Raw genomic sequence first — 17526 nt, 5'->3', positions numbered from 1 at the left:
AGATGAATTGATTACCCTAATCCATATCAATACTGAAGTGTGCGTATTGCTTATTGCTGTCCCGGCAGGTATGCGGTACGGTGACTCCTATGGTTCCATATTCTCATTAGCCGCGCTCTCACTGATTCTTGTTACGTGTGGACGGGATTGTTGTTTTTCTTCAATCAACGAACGTCATCTCCAATCGATACCAGGTTCACCTCATCTTTGACAAGCCAGTCCGGTACCACAGAATCCTTGCATCTGATACGTGGCTTACTGGAAGGCGTGCCGTTCACCTGGAGTACACGCACCAGAAACGGTTTCATCATTCCACGCAACAACAAACAACAAAACAGCAAGAAGCCAATCCATCTTCGTCGTCTGTGTACACGCGGTGCTGCTGCTGCTGCTGTTGCTGCTCATGCATTTGACGGACTGCAAATCAGACAAGCCAGCACGGCACGGCGGAACGACGGACACCACGCCACACCACGGTTACGACCATTTCCGTCGTTAGCCTCGGGGTTTTTGGTGAAATATTCATGATCCCTGTGTCGTTACAGTGTTGATGTGTTTTTCCTTCTTGTCTCCTTTGGAAAAACCGCCTTCCCTCCCCCCACCGGGGGGCCATGGTGGTCAGAGGCTCAACGGAAGATGCCCATGCATAAAGATGAGCAGCGCAAATGTGGAATGCGGCGGGAGCATGGAGCACGCCCGAACACTGAAAGTCCTTCGGAAACTTCGTGCGCGGCTGCGAGAGAGAGAGAGGGCGGAACGGAGCGAAGAAAGGACGGTCAACTCTTTCGCCCAGCCGTTCCGGTGCGCCTCGTCAAACGATTTATTGGAAACCCCGTAGCTCGACGGCGTGTTACGGACGATAGCGATAGAGCTGGTGATCAATATTCATCTCATGATTGGTGCGGACCATAAAAAATGGAAACCCGATTCTGATGAGTCGGCGGTGAGCAATTCGATTTTACGTTCTATCGGTTCGAAACCGAAGTCCATCCGATCGGTCCGGTACCACTTCTTCTTCATCATCATCATCAACATCAGGCACAGCAGCACGACGGTACGGTTTTCATGGAAGAAGTATCGCCCACAGGCATACGCGTGTTCGGAGTCGGTGCACATGTTTTGTATTAGTCAAGTTTTGCATCCTTCATTTCGTACCTCTTTTTGCGTCGTGCTGTCCTTCTTTGATTCGATGTTTTACAACTGCCGAAGGGTCGTCGTCGCGGAACATCCACAAGCCGCAGCTCCGAAAGGCAATAAGGCCCGGTCAACCGGCCGGTTCGATTATCCTATGCAAAGTACCTAATCCCTCGCATACCGCGCACTGATATGCGACGATGCCACGACGACGGCACGCCAGCCACCGCCCCCTAGGCATGGTTTTGTAATGCCAGAACAATCGCTTCGATCTGGATACAATCAAAAAGGAGATCCTTTTTACAAGTTCAAAGTGGTACAAAGCCGGAATCGTCAGAATGATGAGGATTTATGCGGTAGCTGTAGCATCATACTTCAAACCGTTGGGTGTCGCTGATCTTTAACGCCATCGAGAATCTTGCTACAAACATCAGCATTCAGAAACTTAAACAAAGTTTCAACACCTTTTCTGGATGGTTCCGGATGGTCTGGAAGTTGGATTGTTTCAACCAAATCCTTGGACAAACAAGATTAGAGACGAGGTCCTTACGTCAATCGATCATGTCAAACCCCGGTCACATGCGTTCTGTTGGAACCGCAATTTAAAGCGAGAACGGTCGTCCTCTGGTTTCTATCGCTCGAAGGAAGGATCTCTCCTTTGGTCTTTCCACATTTGAATGGAAAGAGCAGACAAGGATTCGCCACACAACGTCCGACAACGGAGATGATTTGCGTTGATTCCGCTTTAAGCCAAGTCAATCGATGCGCGTCCGACGGAGTGACGGTAGGGAAGCTGGTGTCCTAAGCAAATGTTGGATTAAGGAAAGGTACACACAGTTGGCTGGTCGGTCCACGCGTGTCAACTGTGCTGGTCGATTCCCCTACGGGAACACACACATACGGGACAAGAGCTCCGTCCGAAGCGATGATTTGAATTGGTATTCGGAGTGTGTCCATTTGGTTGGAGAGAGTCTGGTGTCCGGAGAGGAGCTCCCTACGTTCGCACCTGCGGATGCATGACACCGAGTGCAGCCATGCGTGCGGTTGGGAAGTCTTCCTTCTGCCGCTCTACTCGAGCAGACCTTAAAGTAACGTTACCAAATAGAGACACCATTTAGCACCATTTCATCACCTTTTACGTACGTTATTCTGATTAACAGCTGGCGATAGCGGTTCTGGTAAAGGAAAAAATAAACGAAAAAGCGACCCGCTGCTATCGTTTGATGTTACCTTTTCAACACTTCACCCTGGAAGCTCACAAGTCAGAAGTCCGTCTGCAGCTGACAGCGGCTGTCCTCATTGGGATCCTCGTTTCGTTACGGTTTTTTTTTACGCCCCAGGTGGATCCTCGGGTACTCATTTCCGCATTTTCGCTCACAAGTGATGATTTAACTTAGAGCTGTACTAAACGAACGGGAAAAGTCAATCGTTAGCTCGCCTTAAAAGCACCGACCCGTTGATATACCTTAACATAATTACTGGTTCGTGCAACAAACTTAAATGCAGAGCGAAGTCAAGATGTTTCTATATGTTTAAGGAATGTAACTAATGTCTATCGTAAAGCTAACTAACATTTAATTATCAAATAAGTTAGTCAGTAAGTTAATATCAAACCCTAAGTTTTAAGCTTTTTTTCACAGAACCAACAAGCCACCATTCATTAAATCAGCATAACCTCTCCGAAGCTACCAGCGAAATTAGTCGGAGATAAAATGTCTAGGATTTCAAAAAGGTTCTTTTGGAAAATATTTTTATAAAATACATACGCTCTCCTTTTAACATAACAAACTATAGTAAATTTTCAATAATGATTCAACTGACCCTCTCTGTAATCTTATGGCTCAGGGAATGATTCGAATCCATTGCATAAACAATCATATGAGTTTGTTCCACATTTACTCATAGTAGTGTGAAATAATGGGATTCCTATAACACTTTGTTATCATTGCATGACATAAGCGTGCTGTTCCTTCTTTAATCGGCGCTAACAAATTATCCAAACAGTATTGTCAAAAAAAAGCAACATTGTACCATTGTACCATTGCCTTTAATGGCGGGAGTACGAGCCGTAGAACTGCGCCACAGTAGCGCGATCGTTAAGGAAGGTCGTTCGGGTTCCAAAAAGGAAACAAAAACAAAAAATAAAACCATTCCAAAACGGCACGCTCGGTAGCTTCAATTAAAACACAACGACTCGGTTTGGTTCGCGGTTTTTACGAGCTGTACCAAACAGTCGTAAGACTAATTGACCTTTGTAGCAAAGGGGGCGAGGTGGGCGCGCCGAGCGTCACATCCGCGGAATGGGCAGCCAATCCAATCCGATCGTGTATCGGTTTTGCTCTGCGGCACTTGTCCGCACGCCGGAGACACAGGTGAACCGACGAAAATGGCCGCGCCGCGGACGGGACGTGCCCGGTGCCCATCGTAAACATTAACCGGAATCGATTTCGGGTGTGGCTGTGATTATAGTCAGCGAGATACTGTTATTGTTATTGGGAGTAGTATTTGCTTTATCCAATTAACTGTCGTCGAGAGCGGGAGGGAAGGGGCTGAAAATGGTCGGAAGTGCGTAGCAGAAGCATCGGGTGCCATGGTCGAATAGAAAGAAATTACTTTGGATCAAATTTTGGACCACCGCAAGCGCATTAAGGCCGCGAGCTGCCGCTAGCTGCCCAATTTCGTGTTCATAATTCGGCGGTCAACCACCGATTTCGGACGCGTCCGTGGGATTTATTAGATAAGCTCGCGAGCGAGCCGCCAAGCATCGTGAATCGGCGGGATGGCATAATGTCCAGTAATCGGTTCTGTCACCGGACATGGATGACGTTCGGTAGCGTACGGATGGACGCATTTTACGAGCGCAATTAGGCGGGGCGACCACCCTGCGAGGTGGTGATAAATTTTTGCACGTACATATTACTCTCATTACGGACGCGCTGCAATCATGGCGCGGCAAGGGATGGTACGCTGCAAGGTGGACGAGGTCGATGGTGAGTGGTGAGTGGTGTCAGCAATCAACCCATCTGCAGCAGCGCGTCTATGCAATGTAAATGCATGCAAGCCATTAGAACTACGGACGGTAGCAGTTACAGTCAGTGACGGAACGAAAGATTTATTCCATTTATTTGGACACTTTAGGTTTGTAAAAAGTCCATTCAACTGTAGACAGGTGTTTCGTATTTGTTATTTTCCACAAAAGTTATTTCATTTATTAATTTTCATTTAATATTACATTAAATTTGACTGAAAATACCAATCCAAGCACACCTCCAGAGCTGTCATCCACTGTACACACACACACGCACACACACCCGAAACCGGGTTGTAGAGGGCTACAGTAGGTAGTTCATTGAAATTGGATTTCAGATACCGTGCCGTATGTGTGGTTGTTGCAGATATGGTCGTACGAACTTCCTCAACTACGGCACGAGGACCAAACCGACCTACCGGGTCTTCTCGGTCGCACCATTTGTGTGCCACATGCATCGAAGACGCACCCTGACGTCCAGGACGCGCGCGCTCGGTCCGTTCGTCCGTTGACGCACAGAACAGAAACATTCCCGGTCCAGTCGGTCCAGAAGGCCCATTGTCGGTGGTTCAGTCGGACACCTAACGCCTCGTTTCGGTCAATTTGCCTCATGCTAAACAGCAGTGAAGCACCGCCGGGTGTGCCTGTAGGGTTACTTTGGTGCGCTTACGAGGCGTCGTGCACAACGCGCTCTACTCTCCATTAGACCTCAATAAGTTAGTGTTTTGGGTGGCTGTACGGGGTCGTGTCCGCTAAAAGGTACAATATGTTGCGAATGTGATGCCCTCTTCGCACAGGGTGGTCGTGTGTGTAGGTGCTAGCAAATGGTAACCGAAGATATTGCTGCAAATGATTAATGGAGGGAGCAATATGTGGTGGTGACGTTGCTTGGTGCAGCCCTGCTGCATGTCCTGTGCAGTGTCCTAACGTGTGCGAAGGATTAACATGCATAGTGTTTGCGTTTTTCGTTTACCAGTACAGTACTGACGGTGTGTATGTGTGTGCTGCAAATGGGGTGTTAATACAAGGTATGAAAGGGTTCAAACATGTCCCGTGTGTTTATACAGCGTGCTGACAAAGAAACTGCAAAAAAGGCCAGCCAACATGGCCGAATGATCGGTATTGGTGATTGAATTTTTCCAAAACCATTTCCGTCACTGAAACAGCGTGGAACGACCCGGAGAAAGATCAAACAAAATGTTCAAATTCAATTTTGAATGCGTATCGTATGTCGATCATTTTACAGCGACCCGGCTAGAGTGGATTTAATTAGAACAATGCCTATGGAACGCGTGTGTTACGTACACAGAACTCTGATAATAACGCCCATGTCCCAGAATCGTATCGATATCGAGTGAGTTCATTCGAAACAACTCATTCACTTCCAAGGTGGAAAGCTAAAAATGGAGCGACCGAAAATGCTGGTTATATTTCATTTATCAACCAACTCGGTCGGAAACTGCACAGCCGTTCCGTTTGATGGGCATATGGGTATTCGATCCTTCAGTTCGGAACCAATACGCGTCATCAGCGAAGCACATTTTGCCCATTAACCCTTCCCTTCGTCGTTTGCCAAAGCATTGTGAGCTTCACGGCACTAATACACCACACGGGATGCATTCCCGGGAATGCGCTGTGGAATGTCGGGAATATTGACGTGAAGTTCATTAGTCGCTCGTGCCATCCCGAAACATAAGCCCGCCCAACTGTAGTGGTTGCAATAATGCAGCAGGAATTTTGTTCGCAGCATACCTATTCGTCAAGGAGGGAGGAAGGGGAATGCATCTGGAACGCCACAGCACCCCATTTTGTACATCGTGCGTCAGCTATTTTGTAACTTCTCTCGAACTGCGTCAAACAATGCATTAAGCGAATCAAAAAGCCTCTTTCTGACGTTGTCATGACGATTTATCTAGTCACCGCCAAGGGTAACATTGCATTGTATCCGTTTACACTTGACGTCGAGTGTGTTTTGTAGAGAAAAAAAAATGAATATTTAACGAAGGTATCATTACACAACTACATGTGCAGGTAATGTCTCATGCATTTTGAGTTGAACATGAATATAGAGAGTGCACGTAAACGCTGGATCGAGCCTAATCGAAATGGATGCAGCATTCGTCCGCTCCGGCTGCGCGAGTTCCATTTCCCTGTCACCATTTTTTACCGTAAACTCGGTGGTAACAGCATTAATGGGGAAGCCTGTTTTAATAATGTCGTCGGCGTCGTCGGCGTCGTCGGCGTCGTCGGCGTCGTCGGCGTCATCGGCGTCGTCGGCGTCGTCGTCGGGATGGCTGCAAAATATGGTTCGCCGAGTTCCGCTCCGTATGCTTTCGCGTTGGTGAATAATTTATGATCGCAAGACCCCAAGACCGCCGACCGAGCGCCTGCAGACTGGTATCATCCTCGCGTGTCTGCGGTTCGGTGGGCTTCTGGTTTTGTTCCTTTCGCCTCCCTCCTGACAACCAGCCCACTGATCATGTGGTTTGCACTGAACTGTAATCGGCTTGCTGGTGCACCTTGGTCTGTTTCCATTTTTTTAACGACATTGCTTCATATTCCTTGGTCTTTTGTGGTCTGTGACGCTGGTGATGTTCTTTGGTTCAATAAAGCGGTCGCTATATGCAGTATATTTTGTTGAGGAACGACAGTCTGTGATGGAAACGTTCAAAAGTAGTAGTGACGCAACATCTCTTTCCGTGGAAAATGTAATAAACATTCGCTTCAATTATTGCCAAAAAAAACGGTCTGCGCCCCGTAATTTCACTGCTGCACTTACACATAATGTTCTCCCGATAAATCGATAAACGGCAGGTACTGCTGCAGTCGAGATGTGGATGCGTTTTATGCCCCGTAGCAGTGATTCCAAAAGTGGGGCTATGCCCGCGACACATTCATTAATTTTAATCACCTCATGCGTAAAAGCGGATTGCGGAACCATATGAGGATCCCCGGTGCACCCGAACCCACCTCGTTCGTGTAATCCTCTTGTATTTCCGGTGCGCTCGCGGCAGACCTTATCGATCGGACGCGAAAACGCGATTTTATTTTTCTGTCGCCTCCGTTCAGTTTTTTTTATTTGCTGCTTCGTTATCACATGCACCGTTTGGAAATTGAATTTGTATCATTCGGACGACTGAAATGATGGAAGGTGTGATTGAAATGGGCGTAAAATCAATTTCAATCCCGACGCTCGTCACCTGCCTCATTTGTCAAATGGAAATGATGCGCCGTGAAACGATTTTTAAGCTGTCATTTAAAATGATTTCCTCTGAATGTAATCAAGTGCCAGCATCGATTGGGAATTGTCGCTTTGAATATACTTTTCTACTTTCAATTTGGAGGATAAAATAAATAAAAAGAAACAAACGGTTAATTTAATTAAGTTATATGCGTTTTCAATACATTATAGGCAGCATATGCATATCTTTAGCATTGCAAAGCAAGCTTTGCTGCATCGTCAGCTTCAGCATCAAGTCAGTTCAGTGCAAATCAGCAAATCACGTCTTAGGAGCAAGGTTTGAAATCGATTAGCCCCTGGTGTAACGTGTCACTTTGTGGGATCGGAGCGACCCAACAGAGTGCACTAATCTTCGCGGGAACAGCTTGCTGGCACGGTTCCTTCCTAGCAGCCAGCCCCATCGATCATCTTTCAAACACGATGGCATAAATCGCTTGTTTGGCAGCTAGAGCTGCAGGGATGGACGGACTGCAACAAAGTTAAAAGCCACGCCGTTACCGTTTACCATGGTCCACCGGATCTGTCAGTCCTCTGAGCAGTCAAACAGAGTGTGTGAGAGAGAGAGAGAGAGAGAGAGAGAGAGAGAGAGAGAGGGAACGAGGGAAAGATACGTTAATTAGCGCTAATGGAGGTTGGTCGACCTCGAAGCCATTGCGCTGTGCGCTGATGAGGAATTGCACGTGCACGGTCCCTCAGCACTAACGTCCTGCATGGCCTTGGAAGCTAAGATCACCGTCAAAGAGAGAGAGAGAGAAAGAGCGAGAGCGCACCCAGAAGATACCATTACACAGAAATAGCAGCAACAGCAGCAACAGCCACTACCATGCGCCTCCATCGAATGTTGCCTGGATGGCCACGGGGAGTGGTATTTGTTGCGACCTTCAGGGTCCACGCAGCGCACCATCGTCCGTCGTCCAGGGCCTTTACCTTTCCCCTTTCCTAAACCTCTCTAATTCCCGTTTTGTTGCCAGATCAGACGTACTCATCGCACGCTTTAATCCCGTTTTCCGAGATAACAGATCCGGTCCGGGTGCCAGGTCCTGTGCTGTGCTGACGAGACCTCTCTACGGCCCGATACTCTACGTCCGGCACGGTACGCCCCTCGATCAGGGTCAGGGAGATCAAAAATTGAAGCGGTTCAAATTTCGTATCCATCTCCGAAGGGTTCGACGGACGGTTGTAACCAACTTTTATCCAAGAACCGAGGCTTACCGATTGGGACATCCCGATGTAACCGGTCGGTCGGTCGGTCGGTCGGAACACAGCGAGATGGGTTACACACACCCGCACGCCGCGCCCCGTCCATCCATCGTTCAATCCAATTACACTGGCACACAATCAAATTGTGGCCAGGACGATGGCGGATGTAGCGCTGGATGAAGCGGTGATGGACACACATACACAGACCTTCCTTACCCTTCTGGTTGTGTGTGTGTGATCCTGAAAGAGCCTCGGTAGGATATTCCATTTTGTGTGCGTGTGTGTTTTTGTTGGTCCTGGGGTTTTATTTTCCCTCCCTCTATGTAAGGGCCATCAACCACTCGTTGGCAGAACCTCCTTTTTACCCTTTTCCCCTCAGTACCAGGGATTCAGGTCGATCAAGTAGCAGGATGACCTCCGAGGTGAGCTCTCAGATGCTCTACCAAGGTGTGTTTATCACACTACAACCTCCCTGTTTCCTTTTTCCCTTCGGTGTGGTGTAGTTGGTGGTTCCCAAGTTTTTAATGTAATTTTTAGCGGCCATCACATATCCGGCCATCCCGAAGCGATCGAACCGAGACCGAGAATTCGCTAGAAGCGCCTCGCGGTCGACTTGACAGGGGACAAAATGGAGAAAAACAATAAAATCGAATCGGTGGCGGCAGAAGGCAGCTTGTTCCAGCAGCGTTGGTTAGCATGCCGGGTGCGCGTGTTCGACCGATCGAACGGGCGGAATAGCAATGCGACCGATGGTGGCGGTATAATGTTGCCCGATTATTTATGATGAACTTGACCTACAGGCCCTTGACCACAGGAAACTGCTCCCACGAAGGGGTTAGGTTTTTACGAAAACTCATAACAAAAAGGGTAACAATAGGGTTTGGGAGGGTAAGAGGGTTACTGGAAATGGAAAACCCATCACACATCTCTGTCACATAATCATTGTCGTCATAGTTCGTTCGCATATGCGAGTTCATCGCAACCAAGGGTCCGCGTCTCGATACTACATCGGTTGAAGCCGGTATCCCTTTCCTTTGCGCGCACACACACACACACTCACAGGGCGTCAAGATAGGGACAAAGATTCGGGCAAGATAGCACGAATGAAGTTGACAAAGTGGGAACCGTAAGCCGACGGGGAACCCATGGATATCCTTTCTTTTGCACGCCGTCCATGCGTGGTATTACCTTTTCCGTCGGTACCAGCTTTGTACGTACAGGACCTTTGGAACAAAGTATGTGGGCTTTGACCCTTTTTGCCCGGTAACCCGCTAGCCCGCTAGCACCGCCGTTTTGACACTTTCAACTGTCACAGATCAACCACTTGAGCAAGATAGTTCAAGTTTTATTTTTTCTGCTCCAGCGTGCCAAAAAACGAGAACACAACAAAATGTGTGTGTGAGAGTGAGATCTTAAATGGCAGGACAGCTGATGGAAGGATGAAGGATTCTTGAGCAACACTTAACATTCCCAATATTTTACTTTCGTACGACGACTCCATTTCAGCTGCCCTTCGTCATAACTGTCAACTGTCAGAAGCAAAGATCAACATTTCAATAATGTTGATGGTTTCGGCTGAATGAACGTTCCGCCTCTCTCTCCCTCTTTCTTAATGCAACTCTCATTGCAATACATGCGACTAAACGAGCTGAAAGGACAAGGGAATGCTTAACCCTAGCAATCCATAAATCAATTTACGGCCACTCCACCCGGCATCGGGTCCTACTCAAGCATTCATTTGTCAACAGGGATTATTACATAAATGTTGCGCCCCCTTCCAAAGTGTCCCGTGCCATACCCCAGCAGCTAATTTGAAAATTTAAACTTTTACTTCCAACTTGGGACGTTGGCTCCAAGGTGCCCCCGAAATCAACATTCGCTGTTTGACTTAACTAACCAAACTAACCTGGCCGGTGGTCTCACTAAGGCCGGACTGCGCCCGGAGAAGCCAAAAATGGAACTTTAGTTCGGGCAAAGAATAACTTTTCCTACGCCATTCGGTGTCGCCTCGTCGATGTTTTTATTTTGCACTGCGAGCACCTGGTATAAGCTGGTTTGCCAACCCATCGGACATCGTTGCCATCGTTCCCTCGAAAGGTAGCTCGAAAGTAAGCGCTTCCCAGTGACAACATCATCACGAGGGACCCGAGAAAAGAAAAGGAGGAAACGCGCAAGAAAGGCACTCTACCGAAATTAGTTGGATAATTTTATTTTCTCACCCCAGTGCTGGCTAGCGACCGGGGAAGCTGCTATAAACAAACTTTAAAAGCGCCCCTTTTGTTGTGTCCCGAACGGTGAGATGTTTTGTAAGTCAAAATTTTGTTTTGTGTTTGTATTTTTAAGTTATTTCTTCTCGGTTTCTCGCTCCTTCCGTGTCATTCATTATAGCTTCGAGTGTTTCTTGTGAGTGTAAGCGCATCGCTAAGGGCTCAAGAAGATGGAGATGAAATTGGTTCGGTTCGGTGCAAATATTATCGACTCGCCTCGCCTCGCATCGCCTCGTCTCGCGTCGCCTCGCATGGGATCGCAGGAATCAGGCGGACCCTTCAGATGGGGCGTGATGTTCATGTTGATTGAGTTTGATGGCGTTGCCCGCGCTACTTCGTTTCGAATATGTCACACAAATAGAACACAAAGTGTGTGTGTGTGTGTTTCTGAGTATGTATGTGTGCGTGTGTGTGCGAGTGTGTGGGCGTTATGGCCACATTAGGAAAATTGTGTAAAGCGGTTCGTTAATCGAAAAGGGAGTGAGTCACGTTCTCCATTTTCCAACCTCGCTCGGTGAGGCAAATACACCGGGTATCCTTCGGGATGACAGTGAGGATAGAGTTTTGACACTTTTGACACATGCCAGACCGCTGTTAACCTCTCTGGGGTGTGGGCTAGCCAATAAGGCGCGGGGAAGGCGGCATGTATGCGACCTTGTGTTTTGTTGGTGAAATGAAATGAAAAAGGGATCAAAAGTTGGATCAACAGATCCTCCCGAGGGACGCCAAACCACTCTCCCTCTATCTCTCTCTCTCTCTCTCACTTCCCTCGACTCTTCCGGTCGTTTTTCATCCCTTTTTCCATCTCTCCTCACCAAACACCCGTGCGGCGATGACTTTTGGTGGACTAGGAGGTGTGTATTCAACGTACCTTCAGCAGATGATAAGACAGCAATCTCCCAGTGGGACGTTGTTTGTAGAATTTTGAAATTACGAGTGCGAAAGCCGGCAACAACTTTGCGAACTTGCATCTGGAACGTATTTGATGAAGATTAGAGTTAGTAAAACGGACGAACCGATGCCAAAGTTGCGATATATCGTCTTAAAGGGAAATATTATGCCCGACTACTACTAAAAATCCGCTACATGCGCTTTCATCTCGATGGAAGTTGATGACAGAAGCAATATCAAACTGTAATCCACTTTGGTGTTTTTGCAACGTGTGCACAAGAGTAACATTCTGTGTTTATAATAGAAAGAAAAAGTACAATCCGCCAATTCTGATAGTACATTAGAGTAATTTTCAGTTCTCCCATCTTCTCTCCAACTCGTTACAGCTTGACACTCTGTTTGTCGTCATAGAAACCACTGGAAGCAGCTATCAGAAACGCATCCTCTTGAACGCAGCGCCAGTAGCGAAGCGAAAGTTTTAATGACTTTGATCGCATCTCGCACATCCAAGTCATCTGCGACAACGAAGTCGAGAACGCTCGAGCAACTGTCGTCCGGGCGTCGCGTGAAACTGAAACAAACAGCAACGGGCCTGGCCACATCTATTCCGCCGGTGGCGACGGACGCGTAACGGGCACTCGAATGTACCACAAGGACGGAACGGTGGATGTGAAGCTATTGGCCGATCTAGGGTACATAGCCGACCGTCTCCGGAGCTTGGAGCAGAAGTGGGATCTGACCGAACTGAAGGATCTACACCGGCGCATCGTACTCAAGTTTGACGATCCACCGGCGAACGTACTGCGGCTGCGATCGGCGCTAGCCCTTTCACCTTCGCCACCTCTAGCGGTGCCACCGGGGTCACCACAGGAGCAGGAAGCGGAACAGGACACGGCGGCGGAAGTGCTCATCGTTACGACAGCCGCCTCAGACTCATCGTCGGCACATGGCGATGAGCACGGCACGCCAGAGAGCATCGAAGAGGACACACCGATCGAAGTCGGTACCGCTGGTTGCAGTGGTCACACATCGCACAACGATGCCAACGACGAGGTCTATGAACGAGCACAAAAACTAGATGAACTCGAGAACCTAGTGATAGCATTCTATCGCAGCTGCAGGCGGAGCTCGTCAGGAAACGTCGAACCGACGGAAGCGTCACGTGGTGGTGGTGAGCTTGAACCGTGTCTTGCTTCGAAGAGCAAAACAACCAAAAAGAGAAAACAAAGAAAGAAACACAAGCCCGGAGTGCGACGAATCGAGGAAGGCACGGAACACGGTCAGCAGCGGCAGAATCTCTTCCAGTGTGTGCGTACTATGAGCGAAAGCACCGAGCAGACGGAGCAGGCTAATCCCCCGTGCGTAGCAACAAGCTCGTCCTCCGTTACTGCTGATCGTTCGCTGGCAGCCAACAGTCAGTCGGGACCAACAACAGTCCCTGCCAATCAGCAGCAGCAATCCGTGCAGCAAACGCAACCATTACGATCGATCTACGACGGTGACGACGGGGGCCCCGGTGCACAAGGTGCTGCAGAACCGCCCGCGGCACTGTCTATTGAGCTCGACGAGGACGAAGATACCGTAACGCTGACCACGGAAACAAGCAGCGAATGCTGCAGTCAGCAGACCGTGGTTGCCGCGGGCGAGGAGACGTCACTTCGTGCCGGCCCCTACAGGCAGTCCCAACGGGCCGTCGACAGCAGTGGACACGGCAGTGCAGGTGGCGACAGCGGTAACGATACGACAACCGATGAGGAGGATGAAAACGATGACGAAGACGACGAGCCCGAGGCCGATGACGTTCAATCCGTAAGCGATGATGAACGGGCTAGTGACGACGAAGGTGCGAGTGGGTCCGAAAGGAGACAAACGAAACCAACGGAAGCTGGTCTAGAGCGGCCTATCGGCGGCACCGGAGCGGAGGGAGCGGTACGCCGTGGGTCGGCTAGCTACGGGGTCGAGTACGATCCACCGGACTGTGAGCAGAGCAAGCGGTTGCGTCGGCATATCTCCGAGCTGACCAACAACTTCTGCACACCGCAGCAGTTCCAGCAGATGTATGACAACCTGGACAACATTACCGACAACGATCTGAAACTACTGGTGAAGGAGCTGAAGCGAAAGATCGAATTCGCCGAAAGGATGAACTGGCTGTGTGAGTATAATTGGAACTATATTTCGCTTTAGGTTGTTTGTATTATTTACAAGTTTTCTATTTACCTACTTCATACCATCCATACTTCTTTATAATTTTCAACTTATCTGTTTCCTTTTTTGTGTTTCTCGTTTGATGTAATGTAAAAATTACATTTCCTCCTTTGTTATTGTCTTTCACACCTTTTACTATAATCACATTTTATTAGAGTTGTTTTAAGAATATCTATGTTTCCATGTTATTTTTTATGTTGAGGTTTATGTCTACAATATACTTATTTTTTACAAAAATGAATTTCAAAAGCACTTGATCGCTTTCACAATCTGAAATGCGTCAAACATAAAAAAGACCATCGTTGAACAATGGCTCGTAAATGGTTTGGAATAAGTATAGCATACCATTGCCTTCTCCGTCGAATGTTAAAGCCATAAATTGCATTACTTGCTGTCCTCGGTGCCGCTCAGTATTGCCAGCATGATTGGTTCTTTATTTGCTACACCGTTCACCAAAGATTTGGGTCTGGTAGCCAGATGAAATAAAATTGCTTTATGAGTATTGCCATAATTCAAGAAGGGTTACCATTCATGCAACAAGGTTCAGAATCATGTACCAAGGTACCAAGCTACCAATTTGAAAAACATTAACGATCCATCCTTTTATACTGCTTGAGCAAATTTTTCTAACTCTAATAAAAAAGTTATTAAACATGTTCGATTTGTTTCCCCGTGAAAATGTGTTAGAACGAGACTTGGTTTGGCCCTGAATAGGTGTTGTATTGTCCCAAATTGTTCAAAAAACCATTGCAATGGCTTTATCGGTTATGCTAGCGTTATCGGACTCCACTGATCCTAATTGATTATGCACCGTGCGTCTTCGGAAGTACAATTCTTCGCAGAAGTTAATTCTTATTGTTCGACCGCCATCGCTGTAAGGGGCGCAGCTGGTGCAGCTGACCAGTAACCTGAGTAATCGATTGAATGGAACGAACCAAACATTTGCTACACGGATCCGATCCTTAAGAACGCACCCATATCTTCTTCCGGGGGCGCACTGTCAACGGAGTGAAAGTCAAGGCAACCTGCAGGCTCCCCCGAGAAATGGATAAACTTAAAGCCACCGATGGAGCGATAGAGAGAATGGTTGCGAGAAACGAAGGAACATTGATGCATGCCTGGTGCTCAGCCGGGTCCTTGGATCCAGACCCCGGGACCGACTCGATAACAAACCAATTCCACGTAGAATTGTAATCAATCTTTCCCCGGGTACCCGGTGTTTCCCGGAGAAACGCGGGTGAGGCCGCTGAGTGAATTGAGATAAGGCTGTGGAAAGTAAGGAAAGGACGACGGTCGCGTTACAGATGTTCCTTGTAAAAATCGACTTACGAAAGCAACGGATAGAAGATGAAGCTAAGAAGAAACGGTTGCGCGGGGCAGGGCACAAGGCATTGGCCGAGCAGCGGCAATTGCACCGGAGAGGAGCGGCACGGTATACTGTCGAAGACTTCACAACCAGATGGGGAAGCCACTTGGAACCATGGAGGATGGGTGGCGGTGGTGGTGGTGGTAATCGGGGTAAAAGGATAATTGGTAGCAAAAGCTAACGGTTACATTTCACTCCATCCATTTTTCAACGCGGGACGCGTCTTGCGGTGAGTTGGTGCTGGTGGCGGTGGTGGTGTTTTCGCTCCGAAGATTGATGGTTTGACAGTTGAAAAGGCTGATAACGGTCCGGTCCGTGAGAGGGGTTGGTAGAGAAGGTCGATCGAGGTGGTGCACCATCGACCTCGCTCGCTGAATGAAGAAACATGGTGCGCGATAAAGAAGCCAGAGGGTCGCTGTTGTGTGTGCTGTGGGCACACAGACACAGTGGATACGGTTGTGTGCCTTGGAAGGATCATCGCTATTGGGTATTGGGGACGGTGAGGTCGGTCTCGCTTGTAAATTTGGCACAGGATAAATGATGGCTTCTTGCCATGGCATAATGGGCGTTGGATGGATAATTTGCGATATGCCCTCAAATCGCACGGATCGGAGCCAGACCGGGGTCAAACCAAGTACGCAGGGACTCGTCCAACTGTGAGTCCCTCAACGGGGGAAACTCTCCTCCTACCCGGGCGACGAGGTGGATTCGGAATCAAATTGAACCTTTCAGCTAATGATCCCGTATCATAACGAAATCGGGCACGGGCATGGGCACGAGACTAACTGATTGCGTAGCTGGCGCGTTCACCTCATTAAATCTATTTGTTTTCACTGACCCCACAAAAACCGTGGCGCACCATCCTCGCAAACGGTACTAAGGTTAGGTTAAGGTTCATTAAAATACCCGAAACCATCCACCCCATCGCCAGCGATCTGACTGACGGTGGAATCAGTCATAATGTTCTCTTGTTTCTCGCTTGACTGCCACCGGGACGGTTGGTAATAGGCGACCGGTAAGGGCCGAAATTGTGCCGGCGACAAGCGGATGACATGACGTAAGGAGTGTTGCCTTAATGCTAGAGTAACTGCAATTTATTTTCGAGATGTTAAATTACTTAACTGTCTAGTGTGCTAATCTGGATTCAAGTCCAGTAACACCACAGGATTTGTTTTCAAAATAGTAACAAGATTTGTAACACGTAAAGTGGAGACATTCGCAAGGAAATCTTAAATATTGATCACTCGTTATATGTTGTAAATTCCTAATTTGCTTAAGTTAACCATTAATGTGTGTCAAAATGAACTATCACAAGAAATATCTACGTGCCTACGGCTAAACAATATGCTAGAAGCATCGGCATAACTCCAACTATGCAATATCTGAGGGTCTGTTTTTGAAAAAAAAATAAACTGTAGCTCGTGCAGACTATGGTTTTTCAGCTGTATAAAAAGAAGGAGGTCATTCGCCAGTGCTACCCGTAGAGGTACCGTCCTGCAACTGCACAGTTGCTCCATACACGATGCTTCATCGTCGCATGAACCAATTCGGACAGCTGTCGATTAGTTAATTTTTGGATACGCTTCGCATGAAACCCATTTGATACATTGGCCAAAAATTCCATACCAAAAACGGCCCTCCACTGTTTGTCTATCGAAGCACGGGAGATGCCAATATTTCTGTCCCCTCGACCATCCCCGCCAAGCACACAATCTACTATTGTCTCTCCCGTGGCCCAGAGGGATGAAATGGCGAAACAAAGGCCTAGGCCTTGCGACTGGCACATATCGGCAAGATCCCACCGATGACTGGAGGCCATTTCTGTGTTTCGCTTTCGCTTGTTTTGTTTTTGTTTCTGCTCCACTACGTATGGAATGCGATATGGATGCTGTGTGCTTGTTGTTTTTGCACCACTATCGATTCGTCCGCTATTTCGGGTCCAGCCCATGGTAGGTACACCGTGCGCACCAGCACCGACGTGGGCACGACGATACTCCGTCGAACCATCATCATTGAATTGCTTTTAGTGACCCGGTGTCCGGCGGTGCTATCATCGGGCAGTCAGGAGGTAGGGTTGGCTAGGGCAGGGCATCAATATTCAATCGCCATCCACATGGCTCCAACCTTTTGCTCCTGGAAAGCTTCATTTCGCTCACCTAACACAATCGAGAAGCTACCGAAGGATGGCCAG

General features: G+C 48.1%; 1 protein-coding gene across 10 annotated transcripts in view; it reads left to right on the top strand.

The window, feature by feature from the left end:
- LOC125950339 (high affinity cGMP-specific 3',5'-cyclic phosphodiesterase 9A) overlaps positions 1-17526 on the top strand; it is a 118428-nt gene that overhangs the window by 83309 nt on the left and 17593 nt on the right. For all 10 annotated transcript variants that reach the window (XM_049678243.1, XM_049678237.1, XM_049678238.1 and 7 more), the window contains one exon: positions 12148-13916. In XM_049678243.1, the coding sequence (XP_049534200.1) occupies positions 12404-13916 (1513 nt within the window). In that variant the 5' untranslated portion in view covers positions 12148-12403. The remainder of the gene's footprint in view (positions 1-12147; positions 13917-17526) is intronic.

This window comes from Anopheles darlingi, chromosome 2 (genome assembly GCF_943734745.1).
Source record: "Anopheles darlingi chromosome 2, idAnoDarlMG_H_01, whole genome shotgun sequence".
Lineage (NCBI taxonomy): Eukaryota > Metazoa > Arthropoda > Insecta > Diptera > Culicidae > Anopheles > Anopheles darlingi.
The sequence above is the reverse complement of the archived record's forward strand: the minus strand, read 5'-3'. Positions and strand labels throughout refer to the sequence as shown.